Source organism: Triturus cristatus, chromosome 2_1 (genome assembly GCF_964204655.1).
Source record: "Triturus cristatus chromosome 2_1, aTriCri1.1, whole genome shotgun sequence".
Classification (NCBI taxonomy): Eukaryota; Metazoa; Chordata; class Amphibia; order Caudata; family Salamandridae; genus Triturus; species Triturus cristatus.
Window position 1 is genome coordinate 876,383,542 of NC_140581.1, and position 24,359 is coordinate 876,407,900.

A 24,359-nucleotide genomic window follows, 5' to 3' on the forward strand; every position below is an offset into this window, starting at 1 on the left:
CTAGCCACATCCTCCACCACTCCAACTCTAGGAACACTTGCCTGTTCCACAACAACAAGGCTTCCTATCACAGACTGCTGAAACTGAACAAAAGTCAACTTTGACTCAGGAGAACACTCCTTGTACACAACAAAAGCATTGAAAGTTGCTAAATTGAAGACATGGATGGCCAACATTTTGTACCAAATGTACGCCTTACGAATAGCAGTGTAAGGTTCCAACCTCTGATCTACTCTATCAACACCACCCATGTGCTTATTGTAGTCTAAAATGCACACCGGTTTGCGTACTTCAGCAAACTGACCCCAAACAGCCACAGGTGAAGTACTCTCATCATGGATGGTAGTCAGCATGTACACATCCCTCCTGTCCACAAATTTCACAACAAGTAGTTCATCACTACGCAAGGAACTGCCCTGCCCCCTCTGAAGTTTTTTGGAAACAAGCTCTTTTGGATAACCTTTACGGCTAGAGCGGATTGTGCCACAAGCAAAAGTGTCCACTTTGAACAATTCCTTACACAATTGCACAGCAGTGTAGAAGTTATCAAGGTACAAATGGTGGCCTCTGTTAAATAGTCCTCTTGCACGAACCCACACAATTTTCTCTGAAACTCCAAAAGTAGACGGACAACCAGGGAGGTCAATAGTGGAATCCCTCCCAGTGTACACACGGAAATTAAAAACATATCCTGTCCTACTCTCAGACAACATATACAGCTTAATTCCATACCGTGCCCTCTTGCTAGGGATGTACTGCCTAAAAACCAAACGGCCCTTGAACAGGACCAAAGACTCATCAATAGATATTTCTTTCCCAGGAGTATAGATCTCTGAAAATCGATCTACAAAGTGATCAAGTACAGGCCGAATCTTAAAAAGACGGTCACAGTCAGGGTGATCTCGTGGCAATGCCAAAGTATTATCAACAAAATGCAGCATCCGAAGCAAAAGTAAATACCGATCACGGGTCATAATCGCAGGAAATATGGCTGTTGCCATCCATGGACTGGTAGACCAATATGAAGCCATGGACGGTTTCCTTATCAAGCCCATCAAAAAAGTCAAACCCAAAAACTTCTTCATCTCATCCAGATTTGTGGGAGTCCACCGGGTAGCTCTAGAGTGGGTCTTAAGTGTGGCACTGTGGTCCCTCAAAAACTGTTCAGCATACAAATTAGTCTGCTCAACAATCTCAGCCAAAAATACATCATCCATAAACAACTGAAAGAACTGTATAGGTAAAAAAAAATTCGCAATCCACTCTACACCCTGCATCCACACTAAAGGAAGGCAACACCGGCTGCACCATGTTTGGATCAACCCAGAGTCCAGCACTTCCAGTAGGAAGCCTTGCAGCCTCTTGCTGCACCATCAGCACATCAGTATCCCCCTCTAAAACAGGCACTTCATCCACGCTGGGGGTACCTTCATCCGCACTGAGAGTATCTTCATCATCCGATGATTCCATGTGGAAAGAAAACTCACTGCCTGAATCTGCCCCTCCCTCCTCTCCCTCAGACGCACTGTCAGTCTCATAATCCTGCTCAGAGGAAGATTCAAGCAGCATACCAACAACCTGCTGAGCAGTCATTCTACGGCTAACCATAATCCTTACTAATAAAGGTAACTTGTCAAACAAGTCAACAACAAACACTTTGAAAAATAAGTAATAAACAAAATGCCTCTTTATCACAAAGACCTATATACTCCAAAACGATACCACTCACTTGCCAGAAGCAGCTAGACTCACCACCACCTACTCTGCACAGACACAGTAAGGAATCGGATCAACAATATCCCACTAAAAAATAAAAATAAAATAAAATTCTACATAAGACAATACAAAACACATCGCAAAGAATTACATGCTCAAAACACTAACAAAATATGCTGCCATTACGAACCCACTTACAAAAAAATTCATTCATGCATGACAATAATACTCATTTGGAGTAAATACAACAAAAAATGTTTTTCTTACCAAAAAAAGTCAACTACGCAAAACTGCAGAACAACCACTGCCGAAACCGCAAACAGGAATCAAAAGCTTTACACTAGAATAAAAAGGAGAAATAAAACATTACAATGACATATAAAAATAATGCACTATTCCACAAACTAACCATAAAGGGGAGCGACCCTTGCCCAAGGGGCTGCTCCCAACAACAACAAAAACAATGCCTGGTGGCCTAGTGGGCATACAATAAAATTAATTGTTTAATCTGCCCTTTCAAGGGGTCAGAAACGGCCAAAATAAATGCTCCCCGGAGGAGAGCAACCCTTGCCCAAGGGGCCACTCCCTAAAACTGAAAGGGCATTTAAGAAAAAAATCATACTGGGCCAGTGGGGCCACACACAGCATTTAAAAAAAAATAACACAGATCTGCTCCCCCCAAAGGGGAAAGACCCTGCTACACAATTTCCTCCCCCAAGGGGAGCAACCCTTGCCCAAGGGGCCGCTCCCCAAAACAGATTGGGCATTTTTATTTTTATTTTAAAACAAACAGGCCCAGTGGGGCCACACACCTTTTTTTCATAAAAAGTACATGGATCAGACCCAACTTCTAAATGTTCCCTCCAAGGGGAGCCACGCTTGCCCAAGGGGCCGCTCCCCAAAACAGATTGGGCATTTTTTTTTTTTTTTTTTTAAACAAACAGGCCACACACACCTTGTTTTTATAAAAATTAAACTGAACTGCCCCCCCCCCCCCCCAAGGGGGGCAGACCCAACTTCTAAAGGTTCCCCCCAAGGGGAGCTCCCCAAAACAGATTGGGCATTTTTAAAATAAAAATAAAAAACAGGCCCAGTGGGGCCACACACACCTTTTTTTTCAAATAATTAAACAGATCTGCCCCCCCCCCCCCCCCAAGGGGGACAGATCCAACTTCTCGATGCTCCCCGACACAAATTGGGCCGCCAAACAAACAGAAGCGCGATGACGTCATTGATGACATGGAGGGGGGCGGGGGGAAGCAGGGGAAAGGCTTCCCCTGCCTTCCCCGGTGCAGGCATCGCAATCGATGTCCCACGGGGGGAGCGCCAGCGCTTCCCCCGTGGGTGGGTGTCACGACGGCTGGGAGCCGTCATGAGCACACGCCCACTGTGTGCCATGACAGCTCCCAGCCGTCGTAAGCACCGAAGGGGTTAATATATTAGGCTTCAAGAATGCAAAGGTCTGAAAGGGCGACTAAGATTTAAGATGCGTGTTTCTCAAACTGGTGTGGATTTTCTTCTTTTGTTCTTTCTGCTCCAGGATATGCAGTGGGCTCCTCGACGTAAGAAATGTCCTGAAACGAAAAGTGAAACTTGGTCTTGGCACAGGTAAGGACACAGGCTTCACTAGGCGCTTGGGACTAATCGTACTAATAGTCTGAAAATCTAAACAAACAAAGGCTTCCTCATTGGAGGAACCCAGAAGTTTTGCCAGTTCCAACAAGAAATGCATATTACATGCTAAATCCACGTAGAAGTCAATATTCTGGGCTCTCAGAAAGATGTAAGGAGGAAGAGACTTTAGTAGTTAGGGCTAAGAGATCTTTCGATCATGTTAATCTTTTTACCATGCTTACATCTATTTCAGATACATTCAGTAGCCCAAAAATTAAATTGAAAACCATGTCTAAATTGAAAGCGATTTGGACTGCTTTATTACGTAAAATCAGGTCACTCTTTTACACTTGGGGCCCGATTCACGTAGGGACTTACATGTACTCAAGTTAGGAGCAACAGCAGTCCCGGCAGGTAAACGCAGTGGGGCGGTGAGGAGGGGCGGGGAAGGGGGGAGGTCGACAGACGACGGAATAGGATTTATTTATTAAATTTTCCCTATTCCATCGTCTGTCAACTCTCCCCCCTCCTTCCTCCCCCCCCCCCGCCCAACCGCACTTACCTGCATGGACCGCTGCTGGTTACGGGTGTGGAGTCTCTGCATTCGTGGTGGAGTCTCCGCATTTTGCACTCTCTGTAGTATGCCTTGCAGAGATTCCACCCCGAGTGCGAAGGTTCTGCCACAAGTGTGGAGACTCTGCACTCGTAACTTTACTACAGGTAAGTCCCTTTGTGAATCGGGCACAATATGCCTGCCTTGCTCCCTCCTGTTCCATAAATCGTTTTGGAGTCAGGCACACCACAAAATGTGTAGGGTGAAGATGCAATGTTGCAGAGTATAGATAATTTTAACAGGGAGAAAGCTTATGAAATCATTTGCTCAGTGGAGATTGTAGTGACCCATGAAGGGTAGAGAATTGGCCCTCCTGGTTGACTCACTCTTACTAATTCTTTTAGCTTTGCCCGTTCACTCTTCTCTCAGTGTCATTTATGCCCCCTCTCCTGACACAGTTTGCCCTGTCATCTTGAAACACCCCTCCTGCCACTGCCTAACTCACTGCCCAAATCGCCCATAACTGCCCCCTCTGTCCCATACTGTCCACATTTAAGGCCTCTGTCAGATCATATCTCTCCTACTTTGCAATGGCTGCTAGTATGACTGGAAGTAAATTTCACAAGTAAGTTTCCACTCTGCCCACCTATGTTTCGGAGTTATGTATCAATGGGGTAACCCGATAGACCACTGGACTCGGGTTAATAGTGGTACACAAAAAGATAGTCACAGTGGAAAGTATTCACATTGTATTGATAACCAACATATGAAGAAATGTGTGAGAATAAGACAACACCAAAATATATATCATACAATAAAGGTTGCTGATTTACTCGATTCAAAAAATATTTGTCAATAGATCAAAGATTTAATGCAAGAGTTGTATTTAAGACAATCAACAGATTTGAGACAATATAGGTGCAAATGGCATAGGGTGACAAGTGGGATAAGTGCAATGTGTTTGTGCAGTGGAAAGGTGGCGTACGTACAAACATCAACATACAATAGTAGGAACCTATCCAACCAGATTTCTGGCATAGACAATAAATGAAAAATCATAAACAGAACGACGCAGTTAAAGATTCACTGTCATCAAGTTTGATATGATCTGAGGAAAAAAGTCGACATTTCGACCCCTTAGCGGACCATCAAACTGTGTGTCTTGAGGACGGGGTCTTCATCAGGACGGTGGGGTGGTTGGGGAGGGGGTTTGTTGCACCGGCATCAGCAAGATCCCTTCCTGCTGGAAATTAATGGTACGGAGAGACAGAGAGAAAAGCAAGGAAAAGAGCAAGCAAAGTAGAGCGAGGAAAAAGAAGAAAGAATTCAAAGTTGTTAACAAGTAGTAAAGTTCAGAACATCAAGTAGTTAAGTTGTAAATCAGAGCCCCACCAGGAGCTGCCTGTCAGCTGCTCAGCCCATGACCAACTGTCACTTCACCTCTCTGAGTCCCAACATTCCGAGACATCATCAGACTCCCAACATTCTAATGAGTCAGAGTACAGGCACTGGCTGAGCAGGGGTGGTAAAATACCTTACAATATAAATGCAGGATACTACACTAGTGCCAGAAGAAACTTGTAGCAGCAGAGTATCCTACAATGTTAACATAACACGAAAATACAATAGATTTACAAGGCTTTCTTATAAATGAGCTGAAGAATGTTCTACATTGTACTGAAAGAGCCCAACAAAGTCCAAGTAAAAAGTGAAAAATATTGTGACTCCCTGTCCCATGCAAATTCTCTGATCAAAAATTTCTTTCAAAATCAAGCTTTTTATTCAAAAAATGAGGTAAAAACTAACTGAATACGGTGTGCACTCTGAATATCGAACCGCGTCACAACAAACAAATGATGGACGGAATGCTGACAATGCAGACATTCTCCCCCAGTCAAGAGATCTGGGTTAAATCCATCGTTCTTTTGCCCACTACGCCACCCCAGTTCAGACATGGCCATATGCAAATCAGTCTTGACCCTGTGCCTCATGGGAACAGTCCAGCCCGAACTGCCAAGCCATGTCTTCCCTGGACCGGAATCAAGCATCCTAGGACCGGTTTCTGGCCATCAGCCGTCATCAGCCAGGATAGCTTGACTCCAGTGGCGTAGTGAGCACGGGTCCCACGTCTGGGAATACCCATCCCACTTAGGGCGAAAAGCGTCACAACAAACAAATGATGGACGGAATGCTGACAATGCAGACATTCTCCCCCAGTCAAGAGATCTGGGTTAAATCCATCGTTCTTTTGCCCACTACGCCACCCCAGTTCAGACATGGCCATATGCAAATGTGCCTCATGGGAACAGTCCAGCCCGAACTGCCAAGCCATGTCTTCCCTGGACCGGAATCAAGCATCCTAGGACCGGTTTCTGGCCATCAGCCGTCATCAGCCAGGATAGCTTGACTCCAGTGGCGTAGTGAGCACGGGTCCCACGTCTGGGAATACCCATCCCACTTAGGGCGAAAAGCGTCACAACAAACAAATGATGGACGGAATGCTGACAATGCAGACATTCTCCCCCAGTCAAGAGATCTGGGTTAAATCCATCGTTCTTTTGCCCACTACGCCACCCCAGTTCAGACATGGCCATATGCAAATCTGTCTTGACCCTGTGCCTCATGGGAACAGTCCAGCCCGAACTGCCAAGCCATGTCTTCCCTGGACCGGAATCAAGCATCTTAGGACCGGTTTCTGGCCATCAGCCGTCATCAGCCAGGATAGCTTGACTCCAGTGGCGTAGTGAGCACGGGTCCCACGTCTGGGAATACCCATCCCACTTAGGGCGAAAAGCGTCACAACAAACAAATGATGGACGGAATGCTGACAATGCAGACATTCTCCCCCAGTCAAGAGATCTGGGTTAAATCCATCGTTCTTTTGCCCACTACGCCACCCCAGTTCAGACATGGCCATATGCAAATCAGTCTTGACCCTGTGCCTCATGGGAACAGTCCAGCCCGAACTGCCAAGCCATGTCTTCCCTGGACCGGAATCAAGCATCCTAGGACCGGTTTCTGGCCATCAGCCGTCATCAGCCAGGATAGCTTGACTCCAGTGGCGTAGTGAGCACGGGTCCCACGTCTGGGAATACCCATCCCACTTAGGGCGAAAAGCGTCACAACAAACAAATGATGGACGGAATGCTGACAATGCAGACATTCTCCCCCAGTCAAGAGATCTGGGTTAAATCCATTATTCTTTTGCACACTACGCCACCCCAGTTCAGACATGGCCATATGCAAATCAGTCTTGACCCTGTGCCTCATGGGAACAGTCCAGCCCGAACTGCCAAGCCATGTCTTCCCTGGACCGGAATCAAGCATCCTAGGACTGGTTTCTGGCCATCAGCCGTCATCAGCCAGGATAGCTTGACTCCAGTGGCGTAGTGAGCACGGGTCCCACGTCTGGGAATACCCATCCCACTTAGGGCGAAAAGCGTCACAACAAACAAATGATGGACGGAATGCTGACAATGCAGACATTCTCCCCCAGTCAAGAGATCTGGGTTAAATCCATCGTTCTTTTGCCCACTACGCCACCCCAGTTCAGACATGGCCATATGCAAATCAGTCTTGACCCTGTGCCTCATGGGAACAGTCCAGCCCGAACTGCCAAGCCATGTCTTCCCTGGACCGGAATCAAGCATCCTAGGACTGGTTTCTGGCCATCAGCCGTCATCAGCCAGGATAGCTTGACTCCAGTGGCGTAGTGAGCACGGGTCCCACGTCTGGGAGTACCCATCCCACTTAGGGCGAAAAGCGTCACAACAAACAAATGATGGACGGAATGCTGACAATGCAGACATTCTCCCCCAGTCAAGAGATCTGGGTTAAATCCATCGTTCTTTTGCACACTACGCCACCCCAGTTCAGACATGGCCATATGCAAATCAGTCTTGACCCTGTGCCTCATGGGAACAGTCCAGCCCAAACTGCCAAGCCATGTCTTCCCTGGACCGGAATCAAGCATCCTAGGACCGGTTTCTGGCCATCAGCCGTCATCAGCTGTGACTTATTCTTTTAGTCCTGGCACACTACTGAATAAGCTTACTCCTAGAAATCAGCAGCAAGTCAGCAGTATTACAAACGTTAGTCACACCTAATCACAGTAAATATTTATGAATTGCACCAAAGTGCACATGCACTCCTTTTCCCCTAGCCCAAAACCATTTCTCTGGGCCATTAGTTGCAATCTGGTTCTATCAGGGGCCCATTTTGGTGACACTGTTAAACAGCTACCTGTAGTAGTCTTAATGTAGCACCAGTCCAGTCTGGAGCAACCACATCTTCAAAGTCCAGTTTCAGTGGAACCTCTGTGTTTCTCTTCGGCTTAAATGGAGCAGATACGGTTTTGTTGGGAATCACAAGCAGTTTGGTGATGGCACTAGCTCACCAACTCACATTCTTGGAACATGCCTCTCTGCTCCTGGATGACAGGTGATATATTCTCTTCCAAGAGTGATTATGGTCAGATGGGCAGCAATGTTTTCATGGCTCCTAGGCATCTTAGTCTACCAAGATGTCTTAGACATAGGGCATAATTATTCAGCTGTGCTTTGAAGTTTTTGTCTTTGGTCAAGAATACAATCATTGTTTTTCCCTAAGAAGTTCTGCCTTCTTCTAACAATAAGGAACATTTATAAGGGAATCCTCAAGGATCGAGAGCTTGTTCCCAGCAATTGTAGGAATCAACAGTAAGCAGAACCCAGCCTTTGTTAGTGCATCTTTCTTTTGGTGCAGGCCAAGTCTCCTTTTCAGTTCCTAGATGAATGCAAAGTATTTTATCGCGAGGGATAGTATTTATTGTCTTTTGAGGATACCTGCAGTAGGCTAGAGACAGTCAAAATAAAACCTTTCTTTAAAATGTTAAATCTTCCTTCAGCAAGAACTACATTTGTATTCTTCATTTTTCTTCTTCCTGGGCTATTCCACTGGCAGGCACGGAACAGTCTAAACTAAACCAGTCAAGATGCTTTGTAGATTTGACCCAGAAGGAATTGGCCAAGTTCCTCTTATGGCCAGCACAGTCAAGGAAGGAATTCTGTATTGTAGAGAGAATACTGGTTTAGCAGGCAGGTAAAAGTTGTTAATTGTTACTCCAGTCCTCCAGGCAGATACAAATGCAATGCAGATACCAGATAACAAAGGATATGCAGTTTGTTACATGCATAGTGATGGAGGGAACCTGCAAGGAAATCACAATGATGTTCTGACTCTTCAGATATCATTGACCCTGCACATAGGGTCTGATTCACAGAACTAATCTGAGACAAAATCCTAAACTTACTACTTTTGGTATTCACAGAAGGCATTTAGTAGTAGTAAAGTTAGGATTTTGTCTTAAGTTTGACTTAAGACAGACTTAAGACAGACTTAAGACAGACTTAAGACAAACTTAAGACAGACTTAAGTTGTAAGTTTAGGATTTTGTCTCAGAATACTTCTGTGAATCGGGCCCATAGTTTCCGATCACACAAAGCAAATAGATATTACACCAAACACCACTATTTCTTTTTTAAATTTTTTTTTTTAACTGAAAGCACACTTTGACATACACAGCAATACGCCTACAACCCTGAGGCCGGCTGCGCTCACACTTAAGGCACGTCTCAGCACAGCGTTTCCCACAACCCGGAGGCTGGTTAGCGCTGTGCACAACAATTATACTGCCATACATTCTGCAATCATTATTTCGTTGTATGTCAGAACCATTATATAATTCCCACAAAGGAATACAAAGTTTTCTTATTGAAACAAAACAGGAACCGATACCTCCCCCCTACCAACAAACATTGAGGTGTCTGGCCAGTCGTTTGCCCATAGGGCACTAAACTTACACACTGCACAGTTATTAGGTTCTGATTCAGAAGTTAATACATTCCAGCTCCCCCCTGTTATTCTTGCTACACTCGATTGATGTCCACTTTCCTTTCCAGCCCCACTCTCAACCTGTACCCAGCCAAATCCCTTGTCTGTGGAACCCATCCTGCCCTTAAAAAAACACCTCAGATCGCAGCAGAGCTAGTGCCAGCCTCGTCTCCCGTCTCTGTCTCTGCCGCTATGCCCACTCCACCCCCTCTTAGATATGAAGTGTATAGTCCCCAAAAGTTCTTTGGTCTGCTCTGCGGTGGGAGGAGTTCACTAAAATTTTCAGATTGCGTGCAGCAGTAGAGAACGTCCCGTGACCATTGCGCCACTGTGGGCAAGGGTCCCCGCATCCAGCACATTGCTACCCTACGCTTTGCCATCAGTAGTCCTAAGTCTACCAGTTTGCGTGCAGCCTTCTGCAATTTTCTAGAATAGCCCAGCAGTGCCACCACCGGGTCAGGGGGAAGCTCAAACTCCACCACCGTGCCTATCTCCCGGAATATGTCTTCCCAGAATTTATAAACACCAGGGCAACTCCACGCTAAGTGAATAAAGTCCGCCGTCGGGTAGCGACATCTGTCACAAGCCGCACCCTCTCGTAGGCCATACCTGTGCAATCTCTCTGGTGTATAGTAGACTCTATTAATGTATTTAAAATGTATCAGTCTGTGTTTGCCATGCAGAGATATTCGTCGCGTGTTGGCGCAGCAATATGACCACATGGCGTCGTCGATTGCAATGTCCAGATCTCTCTGCCAGGCCAGTCTGACTTTGGTGTACTGATTAGCTGTTTGGGACATCGCCATTTTATATAATTTGGAAATTAATTTACGGGGAGATTTATTAGTTTTGATGAGGTACGTTAGTTCAATAACCTCAGGGGGCTCGACCATGTCATCCCCCAGATGTTGCCGCAGTGCCCCGCTCACCCTATGGAACTGAAAATGCTGTAGCAAAGTGGGAGCTTCCACAGTGGCCGCAACGTCATCCCATGATTTGGCGACATCGTCTGCAAACAGTTCCCCTACTTTGTGGATGCCCAGCGCTCGAAGGGCTCGGACCACCCCCTTATCTCTGCAGGGGGGAAGCCAAACCGCCCAGTCCAGGGGCATCTCTGGGGAGTATAATAGAGCCCCCGCATTTTGCTGCAATATGCAATTCCAGGCATGCCGAGTTGAATTTAAGAAGTCCAGAAACCCAGTTCTGCCGTCGCCCGGCTCAAAGATGACAGCCGGGAGTGGGAGAGGGTCAGCAAACAATCTCTCAAACTTGAGATATGGAACAGATTCTGCACCATGAATCCAGCTATGCGCCTGCGCTCCCTGCACCACCTTATAATACAGCTCTAAATCAGGCGCGCCCAGTCCCCCTAGATGGTAAGGCAAAGTAAGCACTCGCCAGCTGACACAAGCCTGTTTGCCCGCCCATGCCAGTCGCACTAGGGATTTATTGAGCCTGGCAAAAAAGGAGCGCGGCAACACTATCGGGACATTAGTAAACAAGAATAGAAATCTAGGTAGCACTACCATCTTCATGATAGATATCCTACCAATCAGTGATAGGCGGAGCCCGATCCAAGTTTCTACATCATCCTCTAGTTTGTCAACCGCCCTCCCATAATTCTCTCTGAGAACTATTTCAGAGTCCATATGTAACCTTATCCCAAGGTATCTGACAGACTCATCTGACCATTGCAACGGGTATTCCATCTCAAATGGGGAAGTGGACTGGATGAGCGGAAAAGCAATGGACTTAGACCAATTGACCTTCAATCCAGAAAGAGCCCCAAAGTGTACCACCTCTCAGAAGACCGAGGATAGATTGTTTTCAGGGTCTGTCACGTAAAGCAGGGTGTCATCTACGTACGTGGAGACCACTATCTTGTAGGTAGGAAAACGTACTACCCTGAGGCCATGGTATTCCCGGAGTGCACACGCTAAGGGCTCGGCTATCAATGCATATAGTATCGTTGATAAAGGGCAGCCCTGACGTGTTCCCCAAGATATGGGGATAGCGTCTGTGACCAAGTCCCCCAGCCGTATCCGCGCGGAAGGCGCACTGTATAGCACCCCAATCATCTGCAAAAAGACCGGACCAAGTCACATTCTAGTCAAAACCTGTCGCATAAAGGGCCACTCCACCGAGTCGAATGCCTTCTCCATGTCCCAAGACAGCAAGCACCTTAGAATCCGGCCGGACATGTTGCATTGTGCCAAATACCGTACGCAAATTATATAAGTTAGGTTTCTACCGGGTACAAACCCTGCCTGCTCCGGAGCAACTAGGTCTGGGGTTAGTAGGGCTAGGGGCGTGGCCAAGACCTTCGCAAACAACTTTGTGTCCACGTTTAGCAAGGAGAGCGGACGGTAAGAGCCACATTCCTCCGGGGGCTTACCGGGTTTGGGGATGGCCACCAAAATGGCCTCTCGCATTGATTGTGGCATCTGTCCCGTTACACACATGTCGTCAAACAACTCCGCTATATGTGGGAGCAAGAGATCTATGAAGGTCCTGTAAAAAGTCACTGTAAGGCCATCCGCTCCTGGGGCACTATTCGCCTTCATTCCGGCTAATGCCTCCAAGATCTCATCCCTTTCTATGGGGAGGGACAGGAATTCCCTATGCAAATTAGTCAGAAAGGGTAACTTAATGTGCTCCAGATAATTCAATATTTCCCCATCCATATCTATCTGGCATGAAGCGTACTGGCTCGAATAAAACTGTTTGAAGCAGTTAGCGATGTCTGCCTCCTCCGTAAGTAGCTCCCCCCCTTCCGATCTGACCCTGGTTATGGAGGTCTTTCCCCGCCTAGCTTTTAAAATATTTGCTAGCACTGATCCAGGCCTGTCGCCCTCTCCATACACTCGAGCAGTGGCATATTTTCCCAAATGTTGCACTTCACTGTCCGCTGCCTCGTGATATTCTTCCAGCAACGTCTTCATTACCTCTGTGGTTCCCTCATCTATCCCTGACTGCTGTCTGGCCTCCAAATCCCCCAATTTGCGCTCCAGGTTCGACAGTCTCTGTCGGATGTCCCGAGGCACCCCAGAGTGCCTGGATATGGCCACCCCTCTAATGTACACCTTAAACGCTTCCCAAACCATTTGGAAACTGTCCACCGAACCAATATTGGTGGCAAAAAACATCTCTATTGCTTCAGCCTTCTTTAAAGAGGGGGGTCCAGTAGAGTGTATGGGGGAAAACGCCATGTGAATGGAGGGATAGTCTTCTTAGGAGTAGACAAGACTAGCAGGATAGGGGAGTGATCTGATTGGGTATGCGGCTGGACCTGACACGAACGAACCTGGGACATAAGTGACGTTGAAACGAGCCAATAATCAATTCGTGTATGAAGATTATAATAAGCGGAGTAGTGTGTAAAACCACCCTCCATAGGGTTGAGTGCTCTCCACACATCCGTGAGTGCCATGCTGATCATTGCCCTATCTATTATTCTAACCGCCGTCGCTGGCCTTCTGACCGGCCCCCCTGATCTGTCTAGGCACGGGTTCCTAACCAAATTGAAATCACCTCCCCAGAGTATTTGAGACATCCCACTTTCACTCACTATGTTTGCCAGTGTTGGGAAGAACTCCGGGCAGTCATAGTTGGGGCCGTATACATTAACCAATAGCAAGTCTAGTGCCCTGCCCTGACAGCGAGAAATCACAAACCTACCGCCAACGTCGGCCGTCAACAATTGCAGCTTATAGTCTGACCTGGGGTTAGCCCATATCAGTACCCCCTAGCATGTGTTGTGAAGCCTGCAGCGTTAACGTTTCCCACCAAGCCCCTGGATCGCATCATGGGGCTCTGGATCGGGAGGTGCGTCTCCTGTAGGAAGGCTATGTCTGCGTTATGTCTAGTGAGGTAGTTCAACACTTTACGTAATTTGCGGTGGTCATTAAGGCCCCTTACGTTCCAAGTCACCGCTCAAAGGGAATCCACCGGTCTCCGGGAAGTGGCCTCACTATTCAATACCATCCTGTCTGTTGTACATTACGTAGCTTCCTGAATCCTGCGAGTGGCATGTGTACTGTAAGATATTTGACAATTTGTCTGACCTAGCTAACCTCTGAACAAAAAACTGTGACCCACCCCGTCCCCCTCACCCCCCACCCATGGCTGACCACCCACAACACGGCCGCGCTGCATTCCGTATAGGGACTTCCCTCACCTCCCCCCCACACCCAACTAATTTAACAAAAGTGGTGGTTTTCACTTGCGGGCGGAGGTCGCTCCATGCTCAACCTTTAAATAGATGTCAATTTGTGCACTGTCTCAACCTCCGAGCGCAGAATACAATTCTAGCCCCCACCACTAAACCACAATGGAATACTATACATATCAGTGTGTAACCCTCATCTCAGCGTCGTGTACCTTCTGAAATTGCACGTATTGCTGATTAAGTCCTGTGACCTCCACAGAAGCCGAAACCAAACCTCCTGCTTACTATCAATCGACCGCCTCGCCCCTGGCAGTGGGCCTTCTAACGGGAAATCTGCACAGTGATATATCAGTAATTGTCCGCTTCAGCACAGCATTATATACCATACCAACATACTACCCCCCACCCCCTGACTCCCCTGCCCACAAAATACTTAACAAATGCTTGCCTTCTAACCAGACTCAGTCTTGTTCCTCCAGTGATCCCCCAGCGGCCTCGTCCCGTAGCTGTCTCTCCGGGCTCTGCTTCTGCTCTTTGTTCCAGTCCTTTAGCGCCTTCTGCAGAGCCTTTGGTTCTATGAAGATGTGGGACCTCCCTTGCCTGTTCACCTGCAGCTTGGCCGGATACAACATTGTATAGTTCAAACCCAACTCCCGCAACTGCTTCTTAAGTGGGATAAATTGCAGACGAGCTTCCTGCACACGGGCAGTGAATTCCGGATAGAGTGAAATGTTCGACCCTTCATATGTCAGCCTCTGTTTGTCCCTCGCCGCCCGTAGAGCCGCATCCCTGTCCCGATAGTTCAATAATTTTGCTATGATTGGACGCGGCATGGGTCCCAAGCATCGGTGCGCCCTCTCCACCACAAACATTTTTGAAAACACCTCCACACCCAACAGTTCAACCAGCAGCTTCTCCACAAAGCGTTCCATGTTCCCAGTTTGCATTGTCTCCGGCAGTCCCGTGATCCGTAAGTTGCAGCATCGTGAACGGGCCTCAAGGCCCTCAGTTTTGTCCTGCAGCACCTGCATGATCCTGCCAAGCTTTTTATGGTCCGTGTCCAGCGTAGTCTGCGCTTCCTCGACTTCTGAGAGTCGTCGCTCGGACATGTCAAGTCTCTCTGCATGCCTGTCTAGCCGTTCCCCCATCCTGTCCATCCTATACGAGAGGGTATCAATCTTTGTGCCAAGGGAAGAAATGCCACTCTGCAATCCTTTCTCCATTTATAGTAACAGACTACGGATATCCTGTTCATCTTCTGTCGCGGGAATGGGTCTATTTTCTTTCCCCAAAGCAGGGTCGTGGGATTTAGAGCGCTTCTGCTCAAATGTCAACTTCGACTGAGTTCTGTCCGATTTGCCCATCGTACTTACTGCTGCAGCTCGCTGATACACAAGACAGTGCCGACTACTCCTGTAGTTGCCAGACGATACAGGTTGACCGGGATTCCCCCCTCGAGTTGTAGTCTTCAGGGCCCGCCCGGCCCTAAGCCCTTTCGCGATATATGACTGCGACGCTGCAAAACGATCCTGCCGCAAGGAACACCCCCTGTTAGTGCCCGCTGCTCCTCCAGACCCTGCACCGCCTCGTCCCAGGCTCCGCTGGGGTCTGATACTCAACCTGCGGCCTCGCGGCTAGGCAATTAAGGTTGTCCCACAAGGAGCCCTGCGCCACACTGATCTCCCGGTACACCACTCAGCTGGGGCCCAAAGCAGGGACACAACGGCAGTCAGGCACGTCCCGGTTTGTGGTGGTAGTCCGATTCCCACTGTGCGTCCCCACCGTGGCATCTACCTCTGTCCAGCATAGCTCAGTCCCCCAGGCCGCACCCCAGAGGGATTGTTATGCTCTAACACGCTCCCTGACTTCGTCTGGTGAGGTCCCCAGCCGCCTTTCCTCCAACGCTATTCTTATTCAGAGCAGCACTCCATAGAGTCGGCAGCCTCACATCTGTCGCAGTACCCGAAGTCAAGCAGTGTGCAAATCCTAACCATGAGTACATCAGCCAGCCGCTTCAGCCGTAACACGCTCTTCTGCACTATGTCTCTGTGTCCCAGTCTCTGCAGTGGAAGTGCAGGAATGACCCAGCGCCCCTGTAACAATATGCCTCTCCGCACCACACTTTCAGTAGATAGCACAAACTGTTGGGAACTACCAGGCTCCTACACACTGATATTCCGCCCTTATCGTACACCACTGCTAGCGCCTGCTTCCACGGTGTATCTTGTAATATTGCCGCGTCGGCCTTGAATACACACGTGGTGGCTGACTGTGATGTCTCTCCCGGTGGCAGGCAAAATGGCGGCTTCCCCTGGCTGCTGAGTCACACCTCGGCCTGCGGAGCGCTGATGGGACGCCGAGTCTCCTCGCGCCCGCCAGGAGCGCTCCTCCACTCAGCCCGTTACTGCATGTGTCGGCGCCCCTCGATGCTGTTCGTGGCACCGGCCGCCTTGGTCACGCTGGGTGGGTGAAGGGGGGAAGAGGGTGGACGAGTTCTCCGCTTAAGCCGAGGGAAGCAGTCGAGTCCCTCGGCAACAGACTCCTCCGTTCGCTGCCAGTCCGCAGCAGCACCGCAAGCGGTGCCAGCACTGTGCGCTCCGTTCCGCTCCGGGCCTCAAAAGTGGGAAGGACCGGCCCATCTGGGTTTACGATGCCGCACGCACTGTGACGTCGCTCCGCCCCGCTCCTTACTGCTGCACGGGGATCGAAGGCCTCGCGCTCCACGGCTGTCAGCTGCTGGTTCCTCGGCTCAGAAGCGGCCACCGGGTCCGGAGTAACAATCCCGGGTTGCCACGAAGTTCCGACGTTCGGGTCACCATCACCAGTCAAAAGTCTAGCGGTGTGAGGCAGGATATATACAGGATAATTGATCTGCACTCTGGAGCCCGAGGCTCAAGCAGCCATCTTCGCCGCGAGCCAAGCTCCGCCCCCAACACCACTATTTCTAAAGGAAAGGCATGGACCACATGTGTGAGGAATGGATCAAATTTTACAGGGATGTGACCAGAGGGTTCTCTTCTTTTCCACGAGTGCTTGTGAAAGGGTGTACAGTACACCCTTCCTCCATATTCAGCTGCCACCAATTTCCTGTTGCCTTGTGGCTTTGCATGGGGCAGTAGTCGCTTTCAACTCTGAGTGCATCCCTAACTAGTATACCCAAGCCCTACTGTTGAATATCAAAAGAGAACAGGGAGCACCTCCACTGGGCATGTGGATTGTTGAGTCCACAGCAATAACTTCTGCTCCTTTACCACCCCAATTACAATAGACCGAAGTTTTACGGCATATGGCTAGAAGCTATCCACGATGAGGTTTTTCTGTTTATGATGTTTCTGCAATGTTTGTGGATATTAATGAAAATGCTACCGTTTTTAGTTTTTTGGTGCAGTAACACCTACTTTTGCAACACCAGGTTTCCTGCAAGATTAATTGTGTAAGTGTTGTCAGTAGGTAATGGTGTGCTCTGTGTCAGTTTGGTCTTTCCCACCTGACACCATGCCGTTTTCATTAGTGCAATATTACTCTCGACATTGGACTATATGGGCTAATGCTTATACTTTATTTACCTGTCTCCACTAATCTCCAAGATATAGCAAATCTAAAACAAATAGCAGCTAGTCAGGTTTAAAAAAGTTCAAGCTCTGTAACACCAGGAACCAGTATTAGAGAATCTGCACTGGTGTCCAAAGGATACACATGTAAAATACAAAATGTTCTGCGATTCCCACAAAGCCCTACTCTGCTCCACACCTGCCTTTTTAGTGGAATATGCTATTTTGATACACTCCAGCATAGTACAAGACCTGGTTATAAGATCCCAAAATTAACATTTTAAAACTTTGTCATATACTCTGTTGGGTATGTGTCGCATTGGTGGGCAGTTGGCACAGTCCAACCAAGGGTCAAACCCTTCGGTTTATGAAACATATTTAAGCAAGATTGAGTGGTATGTGGAAGGATGTTCAGTGCATGTTACCACCAAGTATTTGCTCTATCATTAAAAGAAGTGGAAGGATGTTCAATGCATGTTACCACCAAGTATTTGCTCTATCATTAAAAGAACCCAATATGCAAAGTCTTCCACCGAGGACATTCAGTGACATCCAGGGTGCAGCAAGAACAATCTGACTTACTGTAGAGAGGGCACTAGTATGTGACACATTTTGTGCCAGGGAGATTCAATGATGGTAGGCATTCTGCCTACGTTCTGACTGTTGAGCCTCAAAACACTATACCAGAAGGTCGATTTTTGGCACTAGCCAGCAGCATAAACCGGTTTGCTAAGATTGTCACAGCGCACTCGCGACTCCTGGCGTACACGCCTGCAAGGTATATACTCTGATGTGGTACTTACCTCCTGCTTAAATGAACCGTTGCATTCGCAGTTATTTATCACATACAGCCGGGACGGAATTACAACCGGCGGAGAGATTACTCTGCCTTTTCCATCAGCCCTATAGCCCTGAAGAAGTCGTGGGTTTACACCCTGACGAAACACGTGTTGGCTGGGTATTGGATCTGCATTAAATCAAGAGAGATACGTCATACTGGACTTTGATTACTGTTATTATTATCTGACTGTTTTCTCCATTACGCGCTGTACCTATGCTGTAATACATGGACTGCGTGTGCACAGGCCACCTGATTATATTATTTTAATATACAAAGTTAATATAATGTAAATTAAATAAATTCCACGTATGTTTAATACTGTATACAAACATATAATTATATAAAAACCCAAACACATATATTACCTACTTGCGGGAGCCAGTAGGTATAATTAGGACCTAATTTCGATTTCTATTTAAAAGACATTTTTGTTTGATTTGCCCACATCTTTGGTGCTGGTCGATGAATGTTCACAAAATGTTTCAAATTAATTTTTGTAGTCACTTCAGCTGCTGTCTCGAAAGTTTCAGGGTGATCCGTGAAGCGGGGGCCGAGATAATGGGGGGGCGAATTACATCAAATTTAGCACAAAGCCAGCCTGTGGTCTAGAAAGCACTCTTTTTTTGATTTGGTGTAAATCCGTTCAGTAGTTTCGAACTATTAATCAAAAAACAAATTTATATATATAGGGGCATGGATCCTCCGCAGATCCACCTGATCCGGAGGAGAAAGGAAGGGCCTGATTGGCTGGCTGCAGCTTAAAAGAAAAGTTGTGGGTGCGATTTTGTTTATCGCATCAGCCGGTTTTAGGGAAAACACAGTGAAACTCATATAAAGGGTGAGGATACAGGTATCCTGACCCCAGAGGACACATAGAGAGGTCCCGAAGGGATTGCTTATAAGCCCAAAAGTGCGTATTGTTATTTTATACACTGAAACTAATACTCCATGTATCCTCCATGGATTTGAGCTACAGTAGAAAGAAAAACATAGAAATTCATTGAGAAAACCAACGTTACAGGGGCGTTATAGTTAGGCTGATATTTTACCCATACAAATTCAGCCGTTATAGTTATACTTTGATTTTTTTCTTTTACATATTTTTATTTGCATTTTATAATATACTTTACAATATGGTCAATGCACATCACAGAAATATATTCCACCAGACTTAGTTTGACAATCAGAGAGGTGACCCCTTTCTAACCATCAACCTACAATTAGGGGAGAATTATCGCAAGTCTCAAGACATCAAGTGCTTAAACCAGTCAAGCCGAGCAGATCTCCAGTCCAAGAGGACCTGCTCCCATCCATCAATGTGATTGTGTCCACCCAGTTGTTTGATCTCCTGTTTGCCTTGTCTGTATCGCCTACTCTCCTCCACAATAATGGACACCACAGGCATCCATCGGTATATCCATCACGTTATGGTGCTCCAAACCAGTTAATATAGGAAACCTTTGCAGTGCCATTTCAAAAAACAAAGAAAAAGTAAACATTTAATAACAATTATAATCAACGCAAGTGTCTTCGGGAGGTTCTTCGGCATCTTATATTGGGGCTGGCATATTGCCAGCCCGTCACACATTAATCTATTGCTATATAATGAGAGCAAATCTATGGCAGGGTGTGTGTATGTATTAATATATATATATATTCAATGTGATAAAGGCCGCTTGGACAGCCGAAACGCGTCCTGACACAGAGAAAATAAAATAATGCTGAACACAGTTGGTCTACGCTGGTGATTTCCGTGCGCAAGCGGGTGAATATCGCGAGTCGCTGATATATATATATATATATATATATATATATATATATATGAACGAAGTTCGCCGCCAACAATAGCCTCACACGGACCAAAGGACGAAGAGCGGACCACCAAGAGTCAGTGCAAATCCAATTTTATTTTGTGCCAAGCAAGTCCGCCATTACGCGTTTCGACCCCCACTCGGGTATATATATATATATATATATATATATATATATATATATATATATATATATATATATATATATATGATTACGATCCTGTCCTCAAAGTAAAAATCCAGAAGAGAAAGGGACAGCACACCAGGAAACAGCACAAAGTAACTTTATTTGTGCACTAGCTTAATTCAGGACGACGCGTTTCGGCGTTAGCCTTTGTCAAGTAACTTCCTGTGTTCCCACAGGCCGTAGAAATACACGGACATGGTTGATAGACATAAAGGAAATACTGCTATTATTCAAGCATAGCGTGAGAATTGCAAAAATTCATTCTATAATTCAATTCAGATCCATCAAAGACAGTCGCAATCTATTTGCAAATTCATAGACTGCAATTATTCCAATGATACCAACATATTGTCGTAATTAAATTCAATCATGTACTCCAAAAACAGATTAGCTAGACTAGGGGCAAAGCAAGTACCCATCGCGGTACCAGACCGCTGTCGGTACAGTGATTTCTCTCTGCCACAGAGATACCTGTACCTTGGTACCTTATGTCATTAAAGTAAATGAATACATACTAATCCCTAGAAATGACAGAAGCTACAAAAAAGAAGCACATGTATTTACGTTGAAATCGAGTTCGATTGAATTTGTATAACTTTATTGTTAAAGATGATTGACAGATGGGGCATAGCTTACAATTGTATTGCCATTTCCCGTCAAATACATTTGCGTGAGTCACCAATGTAATTTTATATCACGCCATGTCATGATCATGAGGGACTCTATGCGTTGTCTATTTTTGGAGTACATGATTGAATTTAATTACGACAATATGTTGGTATCATTGGAATAATTGCAGTCTATGAATTTGCAAATAGATTGCGACTGTCTTTGATGGATCTGAATTGAATTATAGAATGAATTTTTGCAATTCTCACGCTATGCTTGAAAAATAGCAGTATTTCCTTTATGTCTATCAACCATGTCCGTGTATTTCTACGGCCTGTGGGAACACAGGAAGTTACTTGACAAAGGCTAACGCCGAAACGCGTCGTCCTGAATTAAGCTAGTGCACAAATAAAGTTACTTTGTGCTGTTTCCTGGTGTGCTGTCCCTTTCTCTTCTGGATTTTTACTTTGAGGACAGGATCGTAATCATTTGGAGTGGTTACTGCTACCACTGACGGCACCAGCGTCGTAGGCATGGGGAATGCTTTGGCAGTGAAACGATGAAAATATATATATATATATATATATATATATATATATATATATATACACATACATACATACATACATACATACATACATACATACATACATATATGAGGGGCATACATCAGACAACCCCTGTTCTGTATTATATGTTGTCCATATTGTTGGGCATGAGTTCTAAAATAGGATTAAATGTGTGTTCTCTTCTGGGCCCAAATGTGGACTCCTTCATGTGTAATTCGAGGGGCATCTAGCTCGTACATCCTGTATCCGACATATGTTGCAATGAGCTACCCTGAACGTCTTCACTACCTCCCTCCGCAGTATTGTCTGTATCCTCAGGTGATCCCTCCTAATTTGCATTACCACAGACCACAGGACTGTGATGGGGCATATATGCACTCCTTTAGCATATTCCATGATGAGGGCTCTCTCCTAGGCCCGGGCCCATTTGTTTAATTCCAATCATCAAGTGCTATGCGCAATTTAGCCAGCGCCAAGGCTAAATCCAAGAATTTGGAGCCCACCTTCTTCACCTTAGGCCTTGAGAACAATCCCAGCAGGTATGTGTCCAGGAAACAGGCAAGCGGGCGGCCCAATACACAGGTCAATCTACGCACCACCTCCCCCCAAACTAGCACAGTTTGGGAAAACTCCAGGTTATATGTTCAAAGTCTGCATCTAGAACTGCACATCTAGGTCACGGCCCCCTCCATAGATGACCTTGAGTCTATGAGGTGTTAAGTAAGTCATGTGTGTGTAGTTAAACGGGGCAAATTTCAGTCGCGTATTCCTGGACATCCGTTTAGGGTACCCCAGAACTTTACTCCATTCACAGTCTGACAATTTACGCTGCAACAAGGCCACCCACTTATTTATTAATACCAGAAGTGGTCTTCGCGTCATTTCCAGCAATGGTCTATAGAGCCATTTCACCTAAATGTCGTGCATCGCCCATAGTCAGCATCAACTGGAGTACTGCATGAGTCTTGGTTTCCTCCCTACCATCTGACCACAAGCCTCCAAATAATCTCGTCAATGCCTCATTTGTTAGGAACTGGCCTGGGGGCAACACATATTGTTCCAGTAATTCTTCCACTGGGATCAGTGTCTCCAGTTGAAAACAGTCCTCTACTGTAGTGAGTCTAGTTAGTCCTGCATCTCTCAATGCTGTCAGCTGCAGCGCACTGTAAAATTTAATCGGGTCACCAAGAGGGAACCCCACCAATGGTAATGCTGGGGCTCATAGTGGGCTCCTACTAGTCCGTCACAGACAGCATTTCCAACATTCCAGGGCCACTAATCGCAGCACCCTCGGTCTCGGAAGCTCAACCTTCCAGGCTAGTAGTTTCACCAGCAACACCTTCTGCTGGGTGAATCTACCATCTGATCCATTTCCTTCTGTCGAGAACCAGCCAGCCAATGTGTTACCCACTGTAACTGAGCAGATATATCATAAAGTTCAAAATCAGGGACCCCTAAGCCTCCATCAGCAGGTGATGGCGAAGAGTCTCCAGTGACACCCTCTGCCTGCCACCATCCCACACCAGTTCCCTAAGCATAATAATCATCAGTTGGAATCTAGATCCAGGGATTTTAACCGGGAGATTGGTGAAGAAATATATTAGACCTGGTAGCATCACTATTTTGGATAGTGAAATCCGCGCCATAATGGGTAATTTCAGAGATCACCAGAAGGGGATACATGTCTTGAGAGATCGGAGGCGCTCCCCAAATTCCTTTTTTGTAGGTCTTCCTGAGAGTGAAAAACCTAGACTCCTCGATACTTAAACTTCGTTGGGGACCAGCTCAGACCATGCACCATTTGATCTTGACTCTGACTACCAGCCGCCACAGGGAACAACAGGTCTAGTCTAGAGTACTGCGCAAACTCATTCAGCAAGGCCATTGCATGTTGTACCCCCATCGAACCATCTTTTAAATGTATTTGCCTGGTGCGAATGCTCTTTGACTGAGTGCCCGGGGTTCTTGCTAACCAGGTACCAAGGGCCTGTGTTCTTTTCCTAAAACTGTACCTTTGCACCCCCAATTGGCACCTCTCTGGCCACATGTAAGTCCCTGTAAAAGGTACCATGGGTACCAAGGGCATTATGACAAGGGGAGGCCTCTAAGGACTGCAGCACCCATTGTGCCCCCCTTAGAGGCTCTGTACCTCAACACACACACTGCCCTTGCAGGCTGTGTGTTTTGATGCAGAGAAAAGTGAAGAGTCGACATGGCACACTGCGTGCCATGCCTACAATCCACCACCTGTGGTATAGGTAAGGCACCCCTCTAGTTGGGTGCACTATACAACTGGTGAGGGTAAGGAAACCCGACACCTAAAGACATCCCTGCACCTGACACCCTACGGCCTTGGTTGGCGCAACCAACAGTGTTTAGGCAATCCCCTGCATCCCAACTTACCTCTCCAACCAGTGGTTGCCTCCAGGAAGCCTTCCTGCCCGAACCTGCAGAGTTTGTTCCAACCGATACCAACAGGGCACCCAACGCCAAATCAGCACCCTGAACCCAGCTGCCCCTATGCCGCTGTGGCTGCACCTTGTGAGCTAACTCGGATCCCTCTTTGCCCTGAGCTTAACCCTAGGAGCTTTGCTCCCTCAACCCTGTGGCTTGCCCGAGAGCAGCTACTAACCGATGGTCCCCTAGCCCTTTAGGCTAACATTGGGCCTCAACATTCTGCACCCAGCCACCCTAGTGCCACTGAGGTTTTTTTTTTAGTACATCCTTGACCCTGGGGGAACCCTTGTTCTAACCCAGAAACTCAACCCTAAAGACCGATTGCTTACCTGCAAACCGATAACCTCATCTTTCTTAATAGGATTGCATTGACTGTTTTCCTCTGAAAAAGTTCAAAGTATTGAGTTTTGTT

General features: G+C 46.8%; 1 protein-coding gene across 2 annotated transcripts in view; it reads left to right on the plus strand.

Moving 5' to 3' along the window:
* GDA (guanine deaminase) overlaps window positions 1-24,359 on the plus strand; it is a 700,191-nt gene that overhangs the window by 637,828 nt on the left and 38,004 nt on the right. For both annotated transcript variants that reach the window (XM_085633026.1, XM_085633025.1), the window contains exon 11: window positions 3,257-3,324. In XM_085633026.1, the coding sequence (XP_085489152.1) occupies window positions 3,257-3,324 (68 nt within the window). The remainder of the gene's footprint in view (window positions 1-3,256; window positions 3,325-24,359) is intronic.